At 38.4% G+C, this 26,021-nt stretch overlaps 1 protein-coding gene across 1 annotated transcript in view; it reads right to left on the reverse strand.

Annotated features, from left to right (window-relative positions):
* Positions 1-630: 630 nt before the first annotated feature.
* The window catches only part of NTSR1 (neurotensin receptor 1), a 91,387-nt gene continuing 65,996 nt past the window's right edge, over positions 631-26,021 (reverse strand). The window contains exons 3-4 of the mRNA XM_072414441.1: positions 2,849-2,939; positions 631-912 (exon numbers count right to left, since the gene is read on the reverse strand). Coding sequence (XP_072270542.1) covers positions 660-912; positions 2,849-2,939 — 344 coding nt within the window. The 3' untranslated portion in view covers positions 631-659. The remainder of the gene's footprint in view (positions 913-2,848; positions 2,940-26,021) is intronic.

A 26,021-nucleotide genomic window follows, 5' to 3' on the forward strand; every position in this document is an offset into this window, starting at 1 on the left:
ATGACACTGGAGACATTGGATTAGCAGCCACTACCTAATTGCTACAGAAGAAGAAAAAGCTGAACACCAGCCTTCCATAATACTTTAAAGCCTACATAATTAGGAGAAGATTACAGTGCATCATTTTCCCCCAAAACTACAGGTGACAATTAAAGAAAGAAACATTAAAAGAAAGTCTTTGAAGATCTCCATCTGTGGAGGTATGGCGACAGTTCTGGCATTTGGAGCATCCACCATCTTTGCAATATCCCTTAATTCACTGTAAACAACAATAAATACCAATAATAAATTCATAAAGTTTTAACTGTTTTTGAAAGAACCAGTGCAATGCTTGTCTACTGAAGGTCTCTACTCAGAATTACTGTTAATGAGTGACACCATAATACAATGAAAGATTTTCATTATATGGATATCACCATGTGTACTTTCGAAATACCAGGTCCACTTTCATCCTAGCATGAATTTATGAAGAATAAAGTTTTGTGCAAATAATTGTTGTTTGGGGAGAAACAGATTTATCTTCTCAATTTGTGATGTTTGGACCATGACAAGTACGGACTGGAAAACCTTGAGAAAGAAAGGAGGAGTTTGTGAAGTTCATGTTGATTACCACACACAAACAAGTTTTGGAAGTGCTGGATGACACAAATCCTTTGTTGTCAGTATGGAGTCTCCCTGGTGATTTGGGTGGAAAATGTGTGATTGGTGCTGGAGATGCTGTTGGACTTCCTGGTGAAACCTGGGTGTTTTTTCTTCCTTCTCCATGGTGAACATAAAAAACTTAGGGTAGAGACAAAGATCTGCCGGAAGTTTGCTGACACCAGATTGTAAAGGATGGGGTTCACGGTGGAGCTGACGTAGAAGAGGACATTGGTCAGCATGAAGAAGTAGTGGTAGAAATCATTGAGTTCACTGTGAAGAATAAAACAAAAAATCAAGGTGAGTACTTAAAATATCTACAAAGTGGAAAACACAAATAAATTCAACAACTTCACTATATATCCAAAAAGACCTAGAAAGTTCAAATAGATAGAAATTCAAAGAAGAAGATTTGTTATCTCATAGTGAACATCTGGAAACGTGGCAGAAAAGATCATAGTCCTCTGCTTGCTCTGACTGCTAGGCTGGCCAGATTTGGAATGAGATTTGATAATATCAGTAATGTGCTGCTCACATTCCCTACTGGAGAAAAAGCTGTCTCTGAGGACCTGCAGAGCAAGGACCTCCTTGGTTCTGCTCTGACTGTTCTGATGATCCATGATTTCTTCACCTTTTCTACTACTCCTTGAATATGCCTCATCATTCATCAGGACACCGGAGGAACAGCACTAACAGGAGGGAACAAAGCAGTGCTCCTTCACCAGGATGACTGGATCTATTAGGAGACTAATTAGGATTAGAGAACCAAGGGAGCTTAAGGGAAGGCTTGTATGACTAGGGGAACAGGAGAAGAGAGGTTATGGTTAAATAATTTGTTTTGGGTTAATTATAGGTCAGCTTGGGGGATTGGTGGGGTTAAGGTAATAAAAGGTTAGGGAAAAGATAGGTGAGGTCATACGAAATTTAGCTGTGAAAGAAAAAGCTTAACACTCACCCTCCCCTGAGTTGTTCAAGCGGCTGTGGCTTGGGTTTTTCTTGGTGTACAAAGAATTAAACTTATAGTTGGGGATAGTCTGCGAGAAGTTGTGATATTATGCCTGAGCGGGCTGATAGGGCAGCAATATCATGGGGGTGCAGATCCCCAAGTTGTTTGTGGATCCCATTGAGGATCAGCAACCTTGAAAGAGATTTGTTATTCAACCTTTTAAGTGTTAGGTTCTTTGGGTATTAGCATTGTTATTATTCATTAATATGTTGTTATCAAGAGATACATGTAACTTTGGGTTTTAATATCGTTAATAATATTATTATTAATAAAAGGCCTACAGCCCATGTGACCAATAAAAGAGTGTGTATTGTCTTGAATTGTATATGGAAGGAGGGATTCAAGAAAGTTTTGCTGGGGTTGTCTGCTGGACCGTTATCCTACAGTCATGTCAATTATAGTTAGTGTAGAAAAGATCAGCTGCCTATTCCAATATTGGTGACTAGTCTTTTGCTTAGTTTTTTTTTTTTTTGGTACAGCTTTTACAGTTCAGTTCCTCTTCAAGCCATGTTTCAAAGCATTCTGTCCTGTTACTAATCATGTGCAGCGCCTTAAAAAAATTATTGGGACACCACTAAAGCAGAAAATTGCTTCCTTAAGGATACTATCCATTTGAAAACTAGAAGTGAGCTATCTAGTATGTCACAGCTGGGCATTGCAGCACTACTTATAAATGAAACTATAACTTCATGAAAACTCTAAGGCACCAGGTATTTCTATTTGATCTGTCCTATAATTTGTATAAAAGAATATATTAGGTAAAGAAAAATGTGTGCTCATTGATACAGCAAAGGGTTCCCATTATATATATATATATATATATATATATATATATATATATATATATATATATATATATATATATATATATATATATATTACTGCAATATTCCATTATTTTGGATAATAAAGCTGTACATCTTGAGAAAACAGAAATACTTTTACAGATTTAGGGTTACCTTTACATTGGTGCCCCCTTTCCCCAGATGTAATGCAGAACCAACAGTCTTGAACTGTAATTGAGGACAATGATGGGAAGCCTATAACCTGGAGTGTCTGTGAGAAGAGCACTGCTGTTTATGTTCTCCATACACCATACTGAACCCTTCTAATATGGGTGAGCGTTACTTCATGGGTAGTTTTTGTTTTTTTCTCAGAACTTATCATTAACAATACTTTTTGCTGGTCCAGTGCTTTACTTACTCTGTCCAGAGCTCCTCCGGGACATAACAAAACATTAGTCGTCTTACGTGATATGGTAACCAGCAGACAACAAATGCAATAACTACCACACCTGTAAAGAGAGAAGACCATGGTGATTTGGTTTTTAAATTAGGAACTCTTGAAATCACTAAATACAACCAACAATCCTTATCTAACACCCTGAAAAACATTCTCTGCTCTGTCTAGTACAGCTGAAGGTTTACCTTGTAGAATTTTCCAGTTTTTTATGTCTAATGCAGATCTGCTGTTACATGTCATTAAGAAGAGGTAAGGTTTACGTTCTGCTTTTTTTATAATGTCAATCATTATACAGTAGTTTTTTTTTCTCATGACTCAAGAAGTGTCTATTTTCCCACTATGTTTTGTTCGTAGCAAACAATCAGACAACCTTTCACTTAATAACTTATACTAACAAAAAGTGACAGCTTGGTTGGCATCCCATTAGAACGCTTTTTATGCGCAAGGTGCGAGGAAATATCGATTGCACATATTCTTTCTTAATATATTGCTCTGACTCTACTTAATGAAGCCTTGTTAAGGGGGTTACTTTATTATTCCCTGGTATACATTTTCTGTATTCTGCTGATCCTCTGTCTGGGAATGCTTCCAGCATATTTATAAAGACATATGATATTGCCTGTTATGCTAATCACTAAGGCTACTTGGCTTAGCTCGTCTTGCAGAAACTGAAAGGCATACGTGCAAAAAGATCTAAAAGACAGCAGAGTCTACAAGGGAAGGATGGACCAGAATTTTATCTTATTAGCTATTCAAGGTCATCTCCACCTTAACCTAATATTTCAGGTTTTTTTATTTTGTTGGAAAATGCATACACATAGTGACAGCTCTCCAGCACTCCATGGTGACATGTCCCACTTTCTGTGAAGATGCTAATTTGGCCCGATGGTTGGATTCCACCCTCCTTACTTTATTTTACAGTAAATGCCTGTCCTCAACATCTGTAGTAGCAATTTCCCTTTCTCCTCCCCTTTTTTGCCTTATAGAACACATCTTTTCTGCAAACTCTTTGTGCTGCTATGACATTCACTCATGCCAGGCCCATTGAATTAGTTTGAGCAACAGCATTAACTTTGTTCCCGTGGTTTGTGGAGAGTAGGGATGGCCCAAGACTTGCATGCTCCACTTGTGGGTGTTGTTGGGCTTGGTAAATACCTTCTTAGTGACCCCATCCAGTCAAGGTTTAAAGTCGTTCTGGCATTGGTGAAAGCCCACTCTTATCGCCATATCATTCCTAAATGTAAAGGGAACCCCCAACACCCCTTCATGCAGTTCTCTTACTTATTATATATGTAGAAGATTCTTCCAGTGTGGTGATATAGTGATTGTGTTCTGTTTCTCTTCAAATTTCTGTCTCTTTTCAATTTTTAGCTCAGATGAAAATGTCTGATAATTGAAAATCCGATACAACTCCCTTTTCAGCATGCTGAAACTCGTTTTCCAACATAGATGGCAATTTATATTTTCTTGTGTTACATTGCAATTCAATATTCAAATACAGAATAAAGTTTATACCTTTTGCCGCTATTATATTTTCTGCTTAGGTGGAAATTAATGATTTTTACTTCCATTTTTTACTGTATTTAAATCAAGCATTTAACCCCATCTTAATCCTAACATTCTGCTTTGCCCCATTCTAAAAATGTTTTTCATCTGTTGGTATTCTGCCATACAACTATTTGTATTGGTCCATACTAGCAGGACAGATATGGCTTTTGTTTTATTGAATACCCAGGGAACTATATTTTTTAGTTTTACTTAGAAAAAATATTTTCCAGTAACTAATGCAGTCTTAGAAACAGCAAAAAATGCCATACAAGTACAAAGATATCACATTGTGTGCTCTTTGCATAGCATAGCATAACATAGCATAGTTAAACGCTAAGTCAAAGTTTACCTCTCAATTGTACTAGCGTTTTTTGTCCTTGTTACCATTACTTTGCAGCTTATGTGGAGAAACATAATCTGTTTATGTGGATTGTTTGTGTAGTATTAAAGTTCAACTTAGCTTTCCATTCAAATATGTTAAATGTATCCCAGGTGCAGCAAAAAAAAGTTTTGCAAGGACTTACATCAGTTTTTCTTCAGAAAGCAGTGACAGAGTAGAAAAGCTTTGTCACACAACCTGCTGCTGCATGCCAATCAGCAGTCATAATGAGTTTTGTTGATCGCACAGCTATCTCTGCAGTGGGTGTGGTAAACTCCTACAGAGAGACCACTGCTTCCACATCAACAGCCACAGGGCAAAAGGCAAAACTCCATGTTCAATTGAAATGTGATCAAGAGCATACAGAGCTGTCACTTTCAACAGGTGGTTTTGCAAAGAAACTTACTAGAAAAGCCTGCAGTTGATGTAATCCAAATTTGTTTTACAATAGAGTTAGATTAAGAACCACTATCCCTGCATCATTTACAAATCCCATCTGGGACTTCAGTTGATCCACAAACCCTAATTTAATTACTTTTAGTTTGCTCAAGCACTGTGTATCGTAAACAGATTACTATTAGCTGCCACTTTCTGTCTTCATGCATCTTACCGATGGCTGTATGATATTTGTTAGGGTGGGTTTTCCGATCTTTTATTGAAAGCTCCAGATTTAAAAATATTGAGAATAACCTTTGAAGTTACATTGCGTTAAATCTTATATCAGATTTTAGTGGATTTGACACACTATAAGCAGTTAACAGAGTATAGCGAGGAATACAGCATTGTCCAAAATAGGCTTTTGTGACCATATTTACAAGTGGCTGCTGACTGTAGCGGATTGAGTCCCACGGGATACATCACTATCCATTCCTTGTTATTGCAGAAACAGCTTTGTTTCCGCAACAAATGTGATTATGTAGTTTGCCTTTCTACAGCACCACCTGGAACAATGTAATTCAATCCCAAGACCAGCTGCAACTCACACACCATCTGTTGTTCCATTTACTGCAGAAACTTCAACCTGTGTTTACCTTGATTTGTACCAGAGGATAACACAGGGGCTTGCTTAATATTTTTCTGTAAGTACACCTGCTGAAATGCTACTAGAAATGGCTACAGTCAGGCATCAATAAACACATCTGGCTGTTCACACTGCACAGTTGTGTAGTTTTTGTAATTTATCAGTTTACATACACTAAGGTTCATCAAATACACCACCTTTACGATGCCTCTTCTCTTTATCAGCCCTTTTTACCCCACCGATTCAAGCAGACTTTCCAATTTCAGATATATTCACATTTGGTCTAAACTCCGGTACTGCTCAAGTAACTATAGGGTACATGCATTTAGTGACCTCTGAAGAAAAGCTTTTTAGCATTAAAGAAGAGAGTGCACAAGTTTATTGATACAGTTAAAGAAAGATTGTCAAAGTGAGACCTAGTTTCCTGTTATTCAACCCCATCTTTCTCTAAAAATTACAGAAGGGATCAGAAGCCTTTACTTTGGGTGCTCATGCCAGCCGACCACATGGCTAAACATTGAGGCTTCTGGACATGTGATCTGTGCTGAAAAGAAGAATTAGTCAATCGTGGAAAGGGTTCTCCTTTTCTGCAAAGATCACATACCCAAATTCTAAAGTCACATTCATAGCTAAAAGTCGAGGCATCCGGCCATGCAATCTGTGCTGAAAAGAAGAATAAGCCACTCTGAGATATAATTCTCAGTTTCTGCAAAGACCACATGCCCAAATGCTTAAGCATTGTTATCTGGCATGACACCCTAGCTGAGGAGCTTTGGCTCCTTGTGTTTGCATTGACTTTAATGCCCCCATTTAGGTCAAAGAATGGGGCCATTAAATTAATTCTGTCAAAAATCACAAAAGGAAGCATGAATCCCTTCCTCTGGGTATTCATGTCAGCTGACCACATGGCTAAAAGTCGAGGTATCTGGCCATGTGATCTGTGCTGAAATGGAGAATAAGCCTCTATAAGATCAGATTCTCATTTTCTGCAAAGATCACCCAAATGCTTAGGTATGGTAATCTTGCAAACCCCCCAAATGAGTGGCATTGCTTCCATTTGTTTCACTTTAATGGCCCCATTTAGGTCCAAGAATGAGACCACTGAATTCCTTATATAGTTTTGTATATGACACGTTCCCTTTAACCTGCCATTATACAGATGGAGCTAATCATCAGAAATGTTTTATTTAGGCTGTTTCTCTGCCGAGGCTTTAAGTGAGCTGCACTAGAGCTGTAACTACATAACTATGATTTACAGACAGATTAGGCTGGTTCCATGCAGATGGCTAGTAAATACTTAAAAAAGTGAATGAGCCTAGAAGAACGAAATAAAATGAAGGATTATGTGATATTAAAAACAAAAAAAAGATGGTAAAAGATAGTGATTGTGAAATGCGCAATTTAGGCATTAGAAAACCCAAAATAACAAAACAAATACTATTTATATTATTCTATTCCCACATTTAAAGTAATTCTACAGGATTTCATTGATTTTTGGGCTTTACTTTCTTAAAGCGGACTTAAAGTTCAGGCAGGTCATTCTTGCAGAAAGGGACAGGCGATGTCTATTTTGCAATAATTCCTCCTACCTGCCTGACAGCTCCAACTTTCTCTGTGCATGCCAGGAATGAAGTTTCATGCACCTGCATCATCCTAGCCTGGCCAATCAAGATGGCTGAAGATCGTTTACAGGAAGAGAAGACAGAATATTGTTAGGGGAACAAGGACAGGTGAGCTAACGAGTTTAGTTCTGCTCCAATAAGGTTTTTAAAGTTTGAATACATAATAATATGCCTTGGTGACAGCCTGTTGTTGTCCAACATTCACCCATCGCCCACTGACTAAACCTGTTAAATGTTTTCAAAATGCAAATTTACTTTCCATGACAAAAGATGCTTCTTTTCTTCCCAGAGATCCACTGTATGCAGCTTAACTCTATTAATTTGCATAATCAATTATTTTTAATATTCCTCCAGCCTTTTAGGCCTGACTCTTGTCGCAACCAATTTGTCTCCTTTGTTTTTTTTGCTGTAAAAGGAGACTGTAGATAAATTATTTCAAGCGAAAGCAATTAACTCGAGCCAATAAAACGGAAACCCCATAAATACTGGCAAGATTTTTTTTTTTGAGGGTGTAAAAAAAGGAGCCAGATTTACAACAGATCAAGATGTGTAACATTTTCTCTGCTTTCTGCCACGTTAGAGGAATTAATATCCCATCTGTGTGTTACAGCAGGATTCTACCTTTTGTACCATCTTGTCTGTCCCCAAGCCAGACGCTCCAGTCTGTGACTTGTAGACCGACCGCAGTCCCCAACTGGGCTCTTGTTAATACGCAGAGATAGAGAGATGTAAGAAGCCAAGACACCTCTTCCCTGTTCATTTCACTGATCTTCATCATTTTTCATATCACAGACAGTAACTTAGAATTCAATTTTCTCATCTTCCAGTCTACTAAATCCCATAGTTCAGTAATATGATTTAAATCCAGCACAAACTAGTATAACCGCTGCCTGGCCTGAAGTAATGTTTATTTGCTCCTTGACACGAACTATGGCAGAGTTATTATTCATATACAGCAATTGTTTCAATCTGTGCTCAAAGGGCAGTGGGCCTGTGGCTAATATTTCAGGCACGGACAGGCACCAGTGGGCTGAATCAGACATCAATTTTTGCTTTCTCTCGATTGCAAGATCTCCCCAAAGTAGTTTTTTGATTTAAAAAGTAAATAGAAAGGTAAAATAAGACATCCTAGTTAAAGCTGTAGCCGATGGATTGAGAAATAAATGTAAAGTATTTGCTCCCTTTTTGCCTGCTTGGGTTCTGTCATAAATAATGTGAGCTGGTAACAACCTGGCTGCTGTTAACATGGTACACAAATCTCTCTCTGGAATATGGAACACCTTACCCCCATATTATGGAGATAAGGAAAAGGTTATTTGTAGTACTGTGCTACAGTGATATAACTGCTCCTTCATAGATACAGTACATTGTCACCCCAGAACAAGAAGTGTGCTACTGGCTGGATCAACAAAGGATAAAAAGGAAAAAAGCCTGTAAAAAGAAAACTATAGGACCTACTACATCTAAGGGCATAAACATATTTTGTCATATATTGCAGCTTTACCAGTAAGTTGCAATATATGACAAAAAATGTTTATCAACCAGGGTTTCTCTAGAGGTTGCTAGGGGTTTCTTGAGCAATGAGCAATTTGTGTCTCTCAGGTCATTTACCAATGACACCAATGATCTGTAAGGGTGACATTCTTCCTACTTGCCAGCAATTTAAGAGGCTTTCCTCCCATTGACTACCAGGCTGATATACTGTGAGCTGTGGATATAGCAATTATGGTGGGGATTCCCATATCAGGAAAGTTCTTACACTGGATCCCCCCTGTAAAAAAGGTTGAGAAAGGTTGTTCTACATGCACTTAATGTGCAACTAAAGTCCCACTTTGAACATTTGGCAATTCACTGGCAAGATCAGACCCAAAAAGAGAAGAAAGATGGTGATGAAACGTCGACAGGTAAGTATCTTGGGTATAGTTCCCTTTTAGGATATAATTGATCCCTTAGAACATAAATTCTGGAGATGGATAGTTTGAAGTGATAGCTGAGTAACAACCACCTTACTGTCTAACATTTTCAGATGCGTTATATTTCAGAGATGAACAAAATATAATTTATTTCAGAACATTCATATTCTGAAACATGGATTCATGATCTAACTTACTCTTTGATTGCTTGAATAGAGAATTTATTATAAAATTCTAAATTACTAACTATAAGTCTCTGCATCCGAGGAAGCAGACTCAGTGTCGTAAAATGCGTAATTTGGAGAGATTTTCTTTTCTGGGCTTTTGTCTGTAATGCTCACTACCGTTAATCAACTTACAAAATACAAGATGTTGTTTCGAATGGATGATGATTATGGAAATTCTGACGTTTGTCTATTTGTGTATTTTTTAATATTCATTATATTATTTCATTTTTTTTGGTTTCTTTTTACAATTATGATTTGGTTGTGTTTTTATAAATATGTGGACGCCTGTATTATTACATTGAAGAACAACTCAGGAAAAGTAAATCACCTACAACAGAAAAGAGTATGTATAGATCCCAGGGGATTTTTTGTTATTGGTGAATAAAGGGGCTTTGAGTTTTCCTCCTATTTAGTTTACTCTCCACCATCTCCCACCCCCTCCATTCCATATATGCAGCATTTCATATTTTATACTGCCCCTAAATAGTTTGAAATGCTTATATATCAACCCAAATCCTCAATATTCGAAAATGACAATTGTTAATGACTCACAGTACATCAGAAAACTACAGAGAACAGAACGGAAAGCTTTTATGGGTACTTTAATATGTACTAAACAGTTTTTGGGTGTGTTTAGCACAGGCAAGAAACAATTCTAACCAACAATTGATAGCAAACCAGTAAGCTTCTAATGCCATCCAACAGACAGTAGAACTGTGCTAACATCAAAAGGTTTACTTGATTTCTTTAATCTACTGCAGATAGAATCTAGACAAAAAGAAACCCCTGAAGCAGGTGCTATTTACTCTGCCTTCAATACTACTAATCACTTGTAAACTTCCAAGCCAAACTTTGTTTTCTAAATTAGGCTTTCATGTAACACAAGAGAACCTGTGGTGGAATTATGAATTCTTTTACTATGTCACAAGCAGGACTTCTCATGTCAGCTTACTAACAAATGGATGTAGAATGAGTTGTTTCATTGCAGCAGTGTCTGGATGCAAATCTGAAGTTTTACTTTAAATGGTACACAGGCCAAGGCCACAGAAAGCTCTGCCAGAGAGTGGTGAACAACACATAAATATCAGAACAGGTAGGCCATATCAGGCCACCTTCAAATGACATTCTAATCTATGCCGCATCATCTCAATATGAAAAGAATATTACTGGTTATGCCTGGTTTCTTCTCGGCACATTATCAGTACACAGAAATGTCATTTTTCTGGCTCAGTACCGCATAACACGTGAGCTGGGTATCAAGTCTGATGGCTTGGAGATATATCAGTAAGTGGCAGCCAACTGAAGCAGGGTTCGGATAATAAATGTCGCAAATAATGGCCTGTCAGCAGAAAACATAGGGAAAGTAGTCATCCGTAGCAACATTAAAAATTTTATTGAGTGTGTGTGGATATTTTTATGTAATGGAATGTTGGGGATCTGCAGAGTTCCCCAAATGTGCGTATAACGTTTGTGGACAACAACATGCAAGGTGTGCTGAGCCATCAGGAAGGTCAGAAGGCTGCAGGCAAACTCCATAGGTTTGCCTTGCCCTTACACCTATATTAGAGGATAGCTAATAGTCAAAAGTGCCAGAAATGAGACTCAGAGTAAGGCATTATTATTAATAAATTAATAAGGATTTATATAGCGCCAACATGTTACGCAGTGTTACGCATTAAATAGGGGTTGCAAATGACAGTGATACAGGAGGAGAGGACCCTGCCCCGAAGAGCTTACAATCTAGAAGGTGGGGGAAATAACACAGTAGGATGGGAGATATGTAGTGGTGGGAAGTAGTGATGGTTTCAAAAGACAGAAGAAGATGGGTAGGCAAGTTTTAAAAAAATGGGTTTTGAGTGTTCTTTTAAATGAGCAGAAAGTAGGAGCAAGCCGAATAGGACAAGGAAGACAATTTCGGAGAGTTGGGGCAACTCTAGAAAAGTCTTGTATCCGTGCATGTGATGAGGTTATGAGTGAGGAAGTCAGAAGGCAAAGCACAGGAGCTTGAATTTGATTCCAAGGTGAAAGGGAAGCCATTTAGTAGAGAGCTGCAGAGAGATGCAGCGGAAGAGGAGCGGTGGCAAGGATGGATGAGTCTGGCTGCAGCATCCATAATAGACTGTAGAGGAGAAAGTCAGGTTAGTGGAATACCAGAGAAGAGGAGGTTACAGTAGTCCAGACGAGGGATGATAAGAGCATGTACAAGGCATTCTTTCCTTGCCCCTGGTATAGGCTCCCTTCTGGTGGAGTAAAATGGGCAAGGTATAAATATGCTACTAAATAGCCTCCTGTGCCAAGTTACCACATCCTACCTATTTCTCTACCTAATTATCCAGGCCGATCTACATCTAAAATTAGTTTTACATTTCATTTGAAATGCTAAAAAAAGTTATGTGCTTTAATTAGTATATAAAATGCTTACAGCTTGTGACCCCAATGCTAAATCCTTGTCCTCATAACATTAATATGCAGACTCAAGCATATTTGTGTGCATAACCCATAGTTCCCAGAAATCATCTTAATTTGACACGAGCTGCCACTCAAAGTAATTTACAACTGCCTAAGAAGGAAATCACTGAACACGGAAAAACTTAGAGGCCATGTTGCAATTTCAAGCTCCATGAGCAAACCATTTCTGAAAATGAATGGTGATGCGTAAATATCACAAAATCTGTTTCCTCTGTAAAGCTGGTAGTGATAGTTACTATTGGTCAGCCCTTTAGAGACTTCCAGTAAAAGGTGTAGGTGGTATTTTAGGAGAATTTGGGACTTTGTCTTAACCTGGAGATAATATATTTTTTTCTTATTAGGAAGCCAAGTCAGTTGTGCTGCAGAACTCACAGTTGTGTTAACATGTGAAAATGTGACAATGAGAGGCGATAACAGAGTAACAGGGATAAGCGGAGGTGTAGTCGTAAAAAAAGAAGATTGGGCACAGTAATCACCTGCAATGGGAGAGTGGGCAGGTTGTGTTCAGAAACACAACCTGCCCACCGCCACGCGCCTGCAATTCCATACGGGACATGGTTCGCAGTTCGGCCAGAGCCGCGGATCACTAAACAATTCTTTGCAAAGTAAGAGTGGGTACATGTGTCCACGTGTTCCCGAAAAAAGTGAGGGCACAGCGTTCCCACCTGTGCCTGCCCCACTACACCCCTGGGGATAAGCTCAATAATTTGCTGCTTTTCCTTTCACTGACCAGTCATGTGGGAGGGAAAAATATGAGCAAATGTTACTTAAATACAGAGGGAAAAACAAATCAGGCCACCTGTCATTCAAGACAGGGCATTGCTGTGTAAAAGCAAATTTTGCACAATTATCAGTACCTATTTATGGATTTAACCTTGTATATTTAGTCATTTTCTTCAGCGTTAAGCAGGATTTATTATGCAGGGTAGTCAGTAGTGGGGGATAAGGAGCCAATGCTTAGCTTGAATAATTGGTGCTTTGTTTAAGTGAACCTCCAGAATATAAATTTTACCCTGGTGATTCAGTAGTTCACAACAGACCTGTGCTTGCCATACTCCATGGTTTGAACTGATTTTATACCTGTTTTATGGGACAAAAAGATGCAGTTTAAATATAAGCTAATCTCCAGGCAAACGTGAACCATTTCTCTGACCCTTCCATCTAATTCTTTCTGCACAAATGTATTTCCTTAATTTATGAAGCACAATATTACTGATCGATAACCTTAGGCTATATTCTGACTGTTGGTGAGGTTGCTGTGCATTTCCTCATGCCAGTGAGCTGCTGCCCTGGGGGGTGATACTACATGTAGCATCCACCCGGGTGGCCCAACAGAAAATCGGGGCAGTAGTGAGGGGTACCTAACTGCTGTCAAACGTGCAACCGCTGCTCTGTGGGGAGAGTGACCTGCCACCAAGAGCTGCGTAAGATCGATTGAGCAGGTCTGAATCTGTTCTTAATCTACTGCCCAGGTCCCTTGCCAGAGTCATTTCCATTTCCAAGTTCCAGGTATTGTTAATCAGATGTGTCTGATCCCCTACAGTCCTTTCATTTTGACCTCTGTACTGCAGACTACTCTTGTGGAACCTGAGAGTACCTCATTGATATACAATCACATCACATAGGTAATAATGTGGACACCCAAAAAAGTTTTCCTATAAACAGAAGAAGAGAGAAGACTGGACCAGAAAACCATATGAGGCTTAGATGAATAAAGAGGGTATTTTAAAAAAAACTTTGTGTGTGTTGAGTGGTTGGGGAGGATCAAAGGAGATCAGCTTGAAAAATATTGTGTTACCTACAGTTTATTAAAATCCCCTCAGAGAAAAAAAAACAGACAAAACAAGACAGATTTATTTTATTATCTATAAATTATTGAAACTGAATGTATTGCTGCAGGAATGCTGACAGTTTATGTATAAAAAGGCAATGCAATCAAATCATAATTCACAACTATCAAAATTTCAAAGAAATATAAATGTCATAGACAGACAGTGTGTCTTTGATGGAACAAGTAGGTAAATAGAGGCTGCATGCAAAAATATCTATTTGTCTCTCCATTTTTTCACTGTTATGTCAAAGCTCATTAAGCACGCTGCTTATTATCACGTTAACAAGACATGGCACTGCAATCTAATGATGAGTGTGTTCTGTAATGATGAGCTCCATTTTTCTACATGTCTCTAGTGTGTCTGTCCTGAGAAATTACTTCATTGACTTAAGAGCTTTGTCTATTACTGGATGAGAATTTTATTCCAAAGAGAATTTTTGTGTTTAGTAACAGCTTTTTATTTTTTTTTTATTTTATTTTTTTTTTTGCAAGAACAGAGCAGCTGACTTTAGAATAAAATTATTTGCATTTAAACATGATGCACAAAGAGAATACACAAATGTGATAGATAACATTTCCTGTCATAATGCTCAGACTGGTGGGAGTCTTTTAGTTAAAATGTTGATGCCAAAAAGTTTTCTCAGAAAGTTGTGAGGTGTGTGGCAGTCATGTAACAGATGAAATGAATGAAATACTAAACAGGTGAAATATGGCATCCCGGAAGAAAACAGCAATTAAGGTTCAGTGTTACATTCTCCCCGACCAGGTTAAGCTTTTGTAGGTGAAGCTTAGTTGTGTGTCTTATTTAAAGTGGACCTATCACCATAACCCTTTTATATTAAGCAGAAATATTTTTTTACCTTGTCTGTAAAGACTGAATTAGAATGCATAGTCTCCTGGGATACCTATGTCGTCCCAGGAGGCTTAGGGTCACTCTTTTTGGTGTGTGCAGAAGCATCTTTTTCCTGCAATGAAAACAAAAAGAGTCTATCCCACGCATGCGCAGTTAGATCAGCAGTCTTTTTTTAATTTACAGGAGGATATGTCACCCGATTTCACGTCCCAGTCTGAGATTGGGTGATGCAGGCAGAAGAGTATGAAGATGGTGACATCCGGCACTTCCTTTGCGCTGGAATAAAGCAAAAACTCAGGACGGCGTGGGCCTGAATCGAGGTCAGCTAGTGAGGGATTGAGAGCTTTGTGAATGTAAAGGTAAGTGTCATTCTTTTATTTTAATGAAATTTCTGCTCCTAATGGAACTACAGTCCTGCAAAATACACAGTCAGGCAGGTGGTTATTGCAGACAATGTCTCTTCTGCATTATTCTGTCTAAGCTGCCTGATTGCTCCAAGGAACTGTCAAAAACGCTGAGACTTGGCGGTAGTTGCAAGGTAAACCCAGCAATCCTGGCTTCCCTTATGCTTTCTGGGATAAAATGAACGTCAGCGTTATAGGCCAATCAAGATGGCAGGAGACTGTAAGGCTGAAGACGAAAAAAAGGAAGATGACGGAGCTCTGCAATGGAACAAGGATTGGTGAATAGTGCGAGTTTAATTCCACTTTAACCACAAACCGTATTACTTTTATCAGTCTGGTTTAGTTCACAGAAGAAAAACTCCATCGCCAGCAATGACTGAGATCTTCGGCTCTTTGAAGTGTTGTTTGCAGAAGATGTTGCCAAATGCTTTAAATTTGCTGTCAAGAGCAAGGAAATCAACCTCAGATCTTCCCGATTATGTCTCTGTGGTGCAGCGCAAAAACCTTACTTCAATACTAATGCTTCTGCTGCTTATCTTTATACTTTAGATGATGTTGACTTTAGTGGGGCAGGGTTTGCTATCTGCTATAATGATTGGTATTTACCAATCTATTTATCCAATTTGGAAATAACAAGAATAAAACTAAAAAAAAGATTTTATAATATTATTGGCTAAGATTTGTTAAGAGTAAAGTTTTATCATGGTTACTGAATACTCCTTTTACCTATGTTTGAAGCAAATATTTGCAATGCCAAAGGATGTGTGTCTATCCAATTCTTAGCTCTGCCACAGTGCACAACCTTGTCTGGCAGAGCGGGAGAGCTGATTTTTTTTCTGCTACAGTTAAGCAACTTTTACTGATCTTGACACTCCCCCACCTGTGCTTGGATACTGAAAAGGGAAGATGATCACCATGAAGAATTGAAAACTCTGTCACTCTGTTCTCTCCATCTATTAGTATGTTCCTTGTTGGCATATAAGGTCTGCAAGGGAATGGCGTTTGTGACGCTTTCCTGTCGCTGGCTGTACAGAAACTACGAATTGCTTATACCAAGTCAAGCTCAAATACTTAAACTGCTTGCAATAAAAATACATTTAAGGAAGTATTAATGAATACCACATTATTTCAATATTTTATATCTGCCCGAAATTCAGCTCTAAAACTCCGGTACTTCCAGCTCCTAGGTTCTGTCTTGCTGTATTTAGTCTTCACACGACATAATGTGCACTAGCTAGTCTGGTCCTCATCTCTTGCAGGCAGCATTGAGAATAAAGAAGTTTAAATCCCAAGTACATAATTTGTTTTTTTACTCCCAGAACCAAACCACATTTTCCCCTATGGCCCAGGGGTTGTTGTGGAAATGTAATATCCAGTATGACCTCCAGCCAAGAAACCAAAAACCATGACTTCGTATAGCAATCTCAGCTACTGCTGTCTGCTATGAACATGAAACATCAACACCTTCTCATGAAATAACCATTATTTTTTAACACAGTACCCGCAAAACATTTAGTCTAATTAATTATTTCATATCTGTTACCATCCTGCGGGAATGGGAGAGCATAAGACTTTGCACAAAATGTAAAGTCACAGGAAAAAAAACTTCTGTGGTTGTTGCTAAATATTTATATGGCTATATCTAGGGCAGAACATCCGCATGCAAATTTTCAAATAGTTTAAAATTTGTTTAAAAAGAGTGATGTTTCCCCTTTTTGAAATCTCTATTCCTTAGTCAGTTTGATGAAAGTTTTTGAGAACTTCTGAAGCAATTTTTAGAGATATCCATTTCCTTAGAAACAGTTGACCTGACTCTTGTCTCTGTCTGGTGTCTTTCCCATAAATCATACATCTCTGTTTTAGGCTGTCAGCGGTAGCTCAAAGTAAACTTAATAGCTCCAGTATGCATTCTAAAACTTGGCCAGTCCACTGAGAATCCAACTCTTCTACCAACTTATATCCCTGGTTTATTTCAGTACACCCAAGTATCACAAATATACAAATAGAGACCCCTGCATTCATGGTCAATACCTGGCTTATTTTCCCAGCTTTATGCCTTCCGATTAATACAAAAGGGCTAGCAGGCTTCAAAGATAAACCAAAAATTGGAACAGGATTGCAGAGATGTTTGTTGTTTGGGCCAGCTTAGAAGGTAGAAGGCATCCACTGGGTAATGATGACATTAATTTTGCCATTCCATATAACAATGCCTGTGTAATCAAAGGATGTCTTTAAAAGCATACCACAAGCATTAGTCCTAGTCAGTCCTTTTTTAAGAAACAAATATCTCTCAAATTAGCCATTTTAGAAAAAAAGCAGGAGATCTAATAAAGTACAACTAAAAGCTCCTGACAGTCTAAGTAACAAATCCATTTACAAAAAGTAATACAAAAGCCTCACAAAGTAAACATCCTTTTCATTCCCTGATTAAAATCCTCAGTTTGTGTCTCACACTCTACCCTTCCCAGACATTGCAGTTTACAGTGGGAGGGTGTGGAAAAACAGACAGTGCTGTCAATCCAGAAAAAAGTGGGTAGGACTAGGTGAAGGTTGACAAGCTACAGGTTTGTATATCAGCAGTGGCAATCCTAATAGCTACGCCCCTCAAGCATATATTTTATATCATATATTTTTAAGGGGTGCCATAGTTGTTTAACCTACTGTAAAGTATAGCTCCACTTTAAATGCAATGTCCCTTCTGCTGTCACTATTCTTATCTCCCTAAACGCCACCCAGCTGTCGAATTTCGCTGTTTCCAAGGACATTACGTAATGCTTGCCCCCCGTAATGCTTGTGGGGGTCTAAGGACTGAATGAACTCAGGCGTTACACAGGTATTATTTGTTATTTCTTGTCTTCTGGCTATGGTGATGTAACCAGCCACACCACATAAAGTATACCTCTGTATAGAATATACTGGTCAAATATATCCCGATGTCCCAATCAGGAAAAGACTACAAGATCTTTGAATTGTATTGGTACACTTTTATGTTTTGAAAATTGTTTTTGTGTAATTATATGTTGATTGCACATAAGTTATTACAAATGACAACTGCCAACTAAAACACCTCCTTTGCCTTCTTGACATCCTGTTGTCTTTTTTCCTTGCATTATTACAACTCACCTTTTGGGAGTGAGTGGGGTGTGGCAAATTAGATATCCAGTGAGGGAAGTGCCTACTCCTCCTACCCCTTGTTTTGATAAACTTTAACTTGTTTGAAACTGATGGACAACATATTTCAGGTTGCCTTTTGCACACAAAAAAACAAAACAAGCATTTGTAGTTATACCATTCACTGCCCACTTGCTTTGATGTTTAAGCGTGAGACACAAGTCTGAATGCTCCAGTCCACCTCTAGCTAAATAAGTGATAATAATTACTGTCTCTGTATTATATTGCTTTTGTCCCTGAGCACAGGCCCAAACCCAAGGGTTACTGATGCTAAGAGCTGAGACTCTAAAGATGTACCAAGATGGAAGCCATAGCTAAACTCAAAAATGAAATCTTATACCAGGGGTACCCAAAAGGTTGATCGCAATCTACTGGTCGATCGCAAATGCAACGCAAGTCGATCGCAGAGCCCTGACCTATACCTCACTGCTGTTTACCAGCAGCCCTGCTGTACGTCTATAGTGATGCTGGGGATGTCTTTCAGTGCATGAGAAGGGTCGTGTAACAGTGGGGAGTGGGGAGGGAGGCAGAGAGGGCGGGAGGGCAGTCTGAGGTGAGCAGTGTTGGGGGGCCCAGTCAGTTCAGGTTTGAGGTAAGGGTTTAATTACCGAGATACCTTTGTACAGATTAGCAGTTCTTTTTCTTGTGCAGAATGTCATTTTCCTATGAAAGGTAAACTGCAGCTTTCCTGTCACTATAGTCTTGTAGTGCAATGCCTGTGCAATGTTCTGCCATTCAGTGTCTCATTAGCTCCAGTCACCTCTGTGTAGTATACTTGGTATATATATATCAATAAATATATGTTTAGCATTTTTATTTTTGGTAGATCTTTTTGACTTTTTTAAAAGTCAATTTTAAAAGCAGCTCGCAAGACAAAAAAAGTGTAGGCACCCATGTCCTATACAGCTTATCGGTTCTTAGATGTAGTAGCTAAATTGCTTTTTTAATTCTCTTTTTTATTTACCTAGTACCAACTGGAGGAGGTTTTAGAATCTGCGCAAAAAAAATCCCAATAGTTACCATGAGTTAATTAAAGGTACCACAGAAATAAGATAGTTTCTTGTTTCCATAAATCTTGAGTGTAAGGATTTCATGGATATCAGATTCAGGTATCTCTGACATGATAATGGTATCATTGCTTGTGATACCCTATACCCTATATGCTACTCTGTGCTTTACAAGTTGCAGCAGTGAATTAGAAAATTGTGAGAGCAGGATAATGAAAATGAGGTTTAAAAGTGGATTTTTCCTTTTTGAAATAAAACAAAAGTCTTGAAGTCTAACAAAAGATGTTTTTGTACCGATCGTCTAGCGCCGCTCTCCAGTTCTGTACCCTCTCGTCTCTAGCATCCTATAGCCTGTAAAGTATATAATAATAAGGTGTAGGGATCCGTTTATGATATCATGAGATAAAACCTCAGAGTTATCCTCCAGCACAGCATGAGAGATTCATAAATCCTGCTTGACCTATTAAATCAATAAAGCCGTTGAGAATTTCGTTTGCCGGTTGCTGTGCAGTCGCTGCTAGCAAGTAAATCTTATATAGACGAAGAAACGAGGAGGCCAGCCGCTGTCGGATGACGTCTAAACCGCCATTGTCAGGAAGAAAAAACCTCACACACTTTGCTTTTTTTTCAGTCTGATTCAAATGTCTAAGTGGCTTTTCTTAATATATATAAAATCCAATCCATCCCCCGTAGCCTAGGATGGGATTATCTCAATCTTGAGATTCAGAAAGGGAAATTGAGTAAAACATAATTACTGCACAGGCTATACTAGATCGGAGGACTATAATCCTAGTGACCCAGGGTGCTGGGTGAAATGGCACAGAGAGCTGATTCATATACATAGCCTTTTTTATTTAAAGGAAAACTTCACTTTTTCCCCTATTTTCCCCAAACCCCGTTTACAACATACCCAGGCTCTCTTAAAGGACCAGTCCACACAAAAGTAGTATTTTAGTGAAGAGTTAAGTAACACTGAGACTCCAATATAGCCTAGCAGACAGTTCTGCCTGCCATGATTCCTGACTATTTTCCCCCCCAAGTTGGAGGGAACTGTCTTCCATCAGAGTTATCCTTCCAACTTTTGTGTATTTCAGTTCTTCCTGTTACATTCTCTATGTGTATTCAATGGCAGTAGTTGATTCTCCACCAGAGAATATCTGGTGAATATCAGATTCACTGCCTCATAAATAGACTCCATAGAGAAGACTCAAGCATACGTTAAGTGGAACTAAACTTGCAATTCCTGCCTGCCACCGTTTTCTTGCAGGGGCTGCCATCTTTTTCTTTCTTCTCTTCCTGTAGGTGATCTTCAGCCAACTTGAGTGGCCATGCTGGGATGATGTAACTCCACACAGGTGTGCAGAAGTTCATTCATTCCCAGCACCTGCAGGGGAAGCCGGGATTGTCTGGTACCCCCACTTTTTGTCACAAACACAGAGTGATCAGGCAGAAAGGATGGATTATTGCAGAAGGGACCTCTCCTGCTCCTTTCTGCAATAATGGCCTGCTTTATAGTGGATTCTCAAAATTGAAACTTCAGTTCTGGTTTAATTTGTCAAGGTGAGGTTAAGGTGTTCTAAATGGCTCCTAAGTATGAAGTCCAGACATATATAATAACAAAAAATATTTATCCTGAAATATTACACTGACCGATAAACCATAAGGTTTTTTTTTTCATCTTATTATTTCTGTCTTGGCCATAGACCTATCCTCGCTTGGAAACTGAATTAACTGTATCTTTAGAATTAATTGTAATGATTTTGTATACCTATTTGAGTGTTATATTATTTCTAGTTATATTAAAGGCACCAGTCCCAAACTATAATTTATTGTTGACATTAAGGCTTCATAGGCATATTCTGTTTGAATGATTTTGATAAACTGAAGCAGGTAGGTAACGCATTTTTATGTACCTGCATTTTACCTGCCATCATCTACTTACAGTCTGCTAAATGGCATAGCTCAAACTGTAGGAAGGATAAGCAATACAATGAGCCAGTAAGTTGAAGAAATTAGCTTGTTACACTTTCTTTTAATGTCTAGGAATACACTGGGGTGTGAGGGAGTGTTACAAGACTTGTGTTACTTAACTGCAGCAGAAAAAAATCAGGTCTGCAAAATAATGCTGTGCAAATCTCAGGTCTGGATGTACAAATGCTTTAACAGGTAAGATAACTCTCATATTTGTATTTTGTGTCTTTAGCTGCTTTGCTGTAGCCCAGCTGTACATTGCCATTTAAATTTATGACAAATTTTGGTTTAAATTTCTTCTAATCCATGCATACCACCTGAAATTTCAGGAAACAAAAAGAGTATCTGTTATGTGACAAAATGAGAAGATTGACCCAAGCCTCCATCCATATGCATCATATCTTGTGACATAATGAGAATACTGGATGACGTGGAAGAAAAAATGGAGTAGGAAATGTTTCAGAAGGCATAGTAGATTATAGAAAATGTGCAGTCTTGCAAACTGTTCTCACTGTTTAGAATAAAGAAGTTCCATGATATGTAAAGGAAACCAAGAGCTCACTACAAACACGAAAGACAATAATAAACAATTCCCATTGTCTAAATGTTCATTTGGGTAGAATTCCTCTTTAAGATCTGTAGTAGGAGCCGGTCACTGCTTCCCATTCCTGCTTAAGAATTAGGATATAGATTTTTCAACTAAACTGTGCAAATTACCAGCCTGCAATTTTAATGATTTAATATTATTTGTTTGGGTAATTTCTCAGCCTCCTTGGTGCTAAGTGTTCCCTGGGGGCTTTGCTGAATACTTATTGGGTAATTTCTCACCTTCCATTAAATGTTATGAAAAAACCTCTTTGCACAAGGCCTTGCCCTTAAAGCATGTCTTCATGGAACAAATGATTCAGACACACTTGACCTCAAGAGCTTGCACTTACTCATCAATTAATGTTCTGTGTTCCGGATGAGTCTTCTGAATCAGAAATAGCATCTAATTACCATACACAGAGAAACCTTTGTAGCCTACGCCATTACCTGATGATTGCCGTAGGATATATTTAGCCCTTAACTCTCATGACAAAGGTCATTTTTGATCTTTGGAAGGTTTTCTCTTGCTGCTTACATGGTGGTCATTTCATATCATCATCTAGCCCTTTCCTCCCCAACCATTCTGTCCCTGCCCCACCACCCTTTCACTCCCTGGATTTGACCTCTTTTAATCTCAGCATCACATATGTGTAATGTTCAGAGTTTTTTGCAGTTTTGATTTGTAAGGTCTGCAACAGATATAATGAATTCCAAAACTGCCATTTTTTAATGCTGATTACATTGCCATGGCAGTGTGAATATTAAAAAGTTTTAGAAGTTTCTGTTTTTTTTTTTCTTCACATGTGACAGAATTACTTTAATACTTAAACCCCTTTCTCATTACTGTTCAGATGTTACCTTTAAAAAAATGAATTATTTCAGCTCTTTGTTCCTGGGTGACCTTTTTAAGTGGTTTGCTGGCCACAGCTTCATTGCTGCAGAAAGCAACTGTATAAATATTCTTTCAGACAGAGCAAAAGGGGTTTATACAAAAAGCCTGATGCATTGCCTTAGGTGCACAGGAAAAATTCTCTTCAACATCTGTTATCTTCTCTTTAGAATTCTGTACTGCAAACTGCTTCCTGCAAGGCACAGATATAAGATCCCCCATGTCAGAGCCAGAGGAAGGCTAGATGTAGGTTAAAAGGTGACAGAAATCTGAACATTGCTAAGATACTTATATCTTGAATTATATTGTATGTGATATATAAGTCGCTCTTCTCCTCTGTTCCCATGGATCTTTTCTTTCAATTATATCTTTTACCTCTCTCTCTTTCTCTCTTTCCATCCCCCATTACACTCTCCTTTGTTCTGTTTCTTTTTTTTTGGTCTATTCTCACTCTGATTCTCTTTTTTTCATTTTCCCTCTGCAACATAAACACACTAAAGTAATATTGGTGTAAGACAAGGGTAAGGTTGGATGATCTTGCTGTGAAATTAAAGGGTAGCAGCTGTTTTCCAATAGACAGGAACAGCCAGTAGACAGTGACATTTCCTGAAGGTTCCTTTACTGATGTTAACACTTTCACCATCAGTACTTTTCTAATAATCTATCAACTTTTGTCCTGCTAGGAGAATGTTTACTAGAGATGATCTAGCTGGTCCAGGAAAACAAGCTAATAATCAAAATGCTTCTCAGTTTAGTTGTTTTAAGTCTGGGGAGACCCAAAGCATGCAGCTCTGCCTAAAGAGGAACTAAAGTTCCACTTTAAAAATTTGGGACCAGGCAGAGTTTTTTTCCAGGAAGGGCAGGCGATGCCGCTTCTTCAATAAGTATTTTAACCTGCCTGATGGCTCTGTGGAACTGTCAAAATCACTGAGGGGAGCAATCCCAACCTCCTCTGTGGTTACTGGGACTGAATGAACTGATAGAATGAATGGTATCATTCTATGAAGAGACTCTTTGACTGAAGGGGGGACTACCACAATGTGATGTGTTCCATGTCCACTACACCTTGTGTTGCTGTACCTTAACTGCCCATTCATCTATTACAATAACCCTCGCTTCATTAACATTCACCTGCATATGCAGCTCTCTTACAGTGTGGGGATTCTTTTAGCAGGAGACAACCACCCTGCAATGAAAATTCTGAGGTCCTAGATCCACAAATGCTTTTGGTGCCAATGACTAGGCCTTGTCTGGCCTCTCTAGGGGTAGATAGTGGGTAGCTCTAAATGTTAGAGTTGCTTGCTCCTGCACATGGACATTCATGAGCATGTGTAGTGTTCCATACATCTGTGATTTATAGTTTGTGTTTTCATTGGTAATGCTAATAGGAATTCCAGTACTTTTCAACAGGGTTTGTTTTGGTATTTCACACATTTACTGTTTTGGATAAAATTCTTTTATGATGGTTACCATCTGATGTAATGTTGGGACTGGTATGGCCCCACCAGTATGTTATCCCTTAGGGCCACCAAGAAACACATAGCCAATTTCTGACCTATCAGCATCCACCTGTCTATATAATAAAATAACAGTCTGTCTGTAAGACCAGTGGGCTGCAGCGATGGAACAGAATGAGTACCAGCTGGACACTCCTGCCCCTAAAGCTGGGAATTACAGCACAAGTCTGTCTCTGATCCCTGGAAGATGTTCTCTACAAAAGAAAGACACGTGGCTTTTTTCTGGCTGACATTCCAGACTTGTCATTTTAACCTTTTTGGTGGTGTTCAGCAGATTCTATAAACACACAGCTTCTGCTCCACTGCTGTTTACAGAAAAACCGAGATGAGCAGGAACATAAGAACATTTCTCTATCTCTGAGAATTTAATATAAAGTAAATGCCAAGGACGGATAAGGCCTACGATAAAAACAGTTGTGACTTATACAGCACAAACATGAGAAAGGATCACTGCGATCACATGCTAAGACCAGATATTTACACAAACCACCAAAGGCCAAGACAAACTATTACATATGTTGTAAAGCTACAAAGCTGGTAGATTCTATTAGAAAAATATATAAGTCTATGCAAGCATTAGGGATACACCTTCTCCAATGTTTGCTAAACAACAGTTCAACTGGAGTCACACTTTAAGCACACAATTTTTATTTGAAAAATATATTAAAGCATTGAAAAAAATTTGTATCCCATAATAATGTCATATTTTTTTTTTTTGTTAAAACTATCTGTGCAGGTTTGCTAAATGACTTGTTTAGATGCGCAGCCTAAAAACTAGGTAAATCTTTGATGCTGGGTTTAAAGACCGGTTTAAGCCAATCTCTTTTTTTTTGTTGATACAATGGGAAAAGATTATAACTTCTATATTGTCTGTTTAAAGTGGAACTAAACACCTGTTCCTGTTCCGTCATAGAGTGCGACCGTCTTCTATCCTCCTTTTCCCGGAGATGATCTTTAACCATCTTGATTGGCTGGGTTAGGATGACTTAACTATAATAGAAACAACTTGAAGTAACCCTGGCTGAAGTTCTAAACTTTCCTCACTGTATACATAATATGTTGTCTCCCCACGTGTGTCCCCATCGGTTGAATCTTCCTTCACTTGTTGTTTAATATCTTAGCCATCAAGTAGACAGAACTAGAGAGGTTTTCACTTACCCTGTCCTGTCTGAGACACATACAGTTTACAAGAAGTAAAGTAAAAAGATTCCAAAAAGGGACAGAAAAAAAAGTAGACAAAGGCAAAAAATAAAAAAACAAACAAAACTTTAGCTGGAAAATTTTTTTTTACATCAAATCTGGATCCTGTTAGACATTTTTTCAACTGCACTAAAAGGGATTCAAGGATTTAAAAAAAAATGTTAAGCCTGAATAAATCCTGCAAAATAGAATCTCTCTAAGTAAAATAGTTAATGTAATAAACAAAAGCACCTTTTGAAGTTGTTTTTGCTTTGTAACCTAAATTGTCTCAAATTCACTCCTGCTGTGCTTCTTGCAGGCTTTTTCTCTATTTAAAGTGGATAAATCATTTATTCTTTCAGTAAAATACTTAAAATATTCATGTGTATATGCTCCCTTCATTCTGCACACATGAGCTGAGGGTATATGCACAACATTCGCTTCCTCATACGCTCTTTTTGGGAGGAGGGGGGTGCAGCTGTCAGGGCGGATATCACAGTTGTAGGATCTGAAACGCTTTGGGCTGCAAGACAGATTCATTTATC

The sequence above is a fragment of the Pyxicephalus adspersus genome, chromosome 6, assembly GCF_032062135.1.
Source record: "Pyxicephalus adspersus chromosome 6, UCB_Pads_2.0, whole genome shotgun sequence".
NCBI lineage: Eukaryota > Metazoa > Chordata > Amphibia > Anura > Pyxicephalidae > Pyxicephalus > Pyxicephalus adspersus.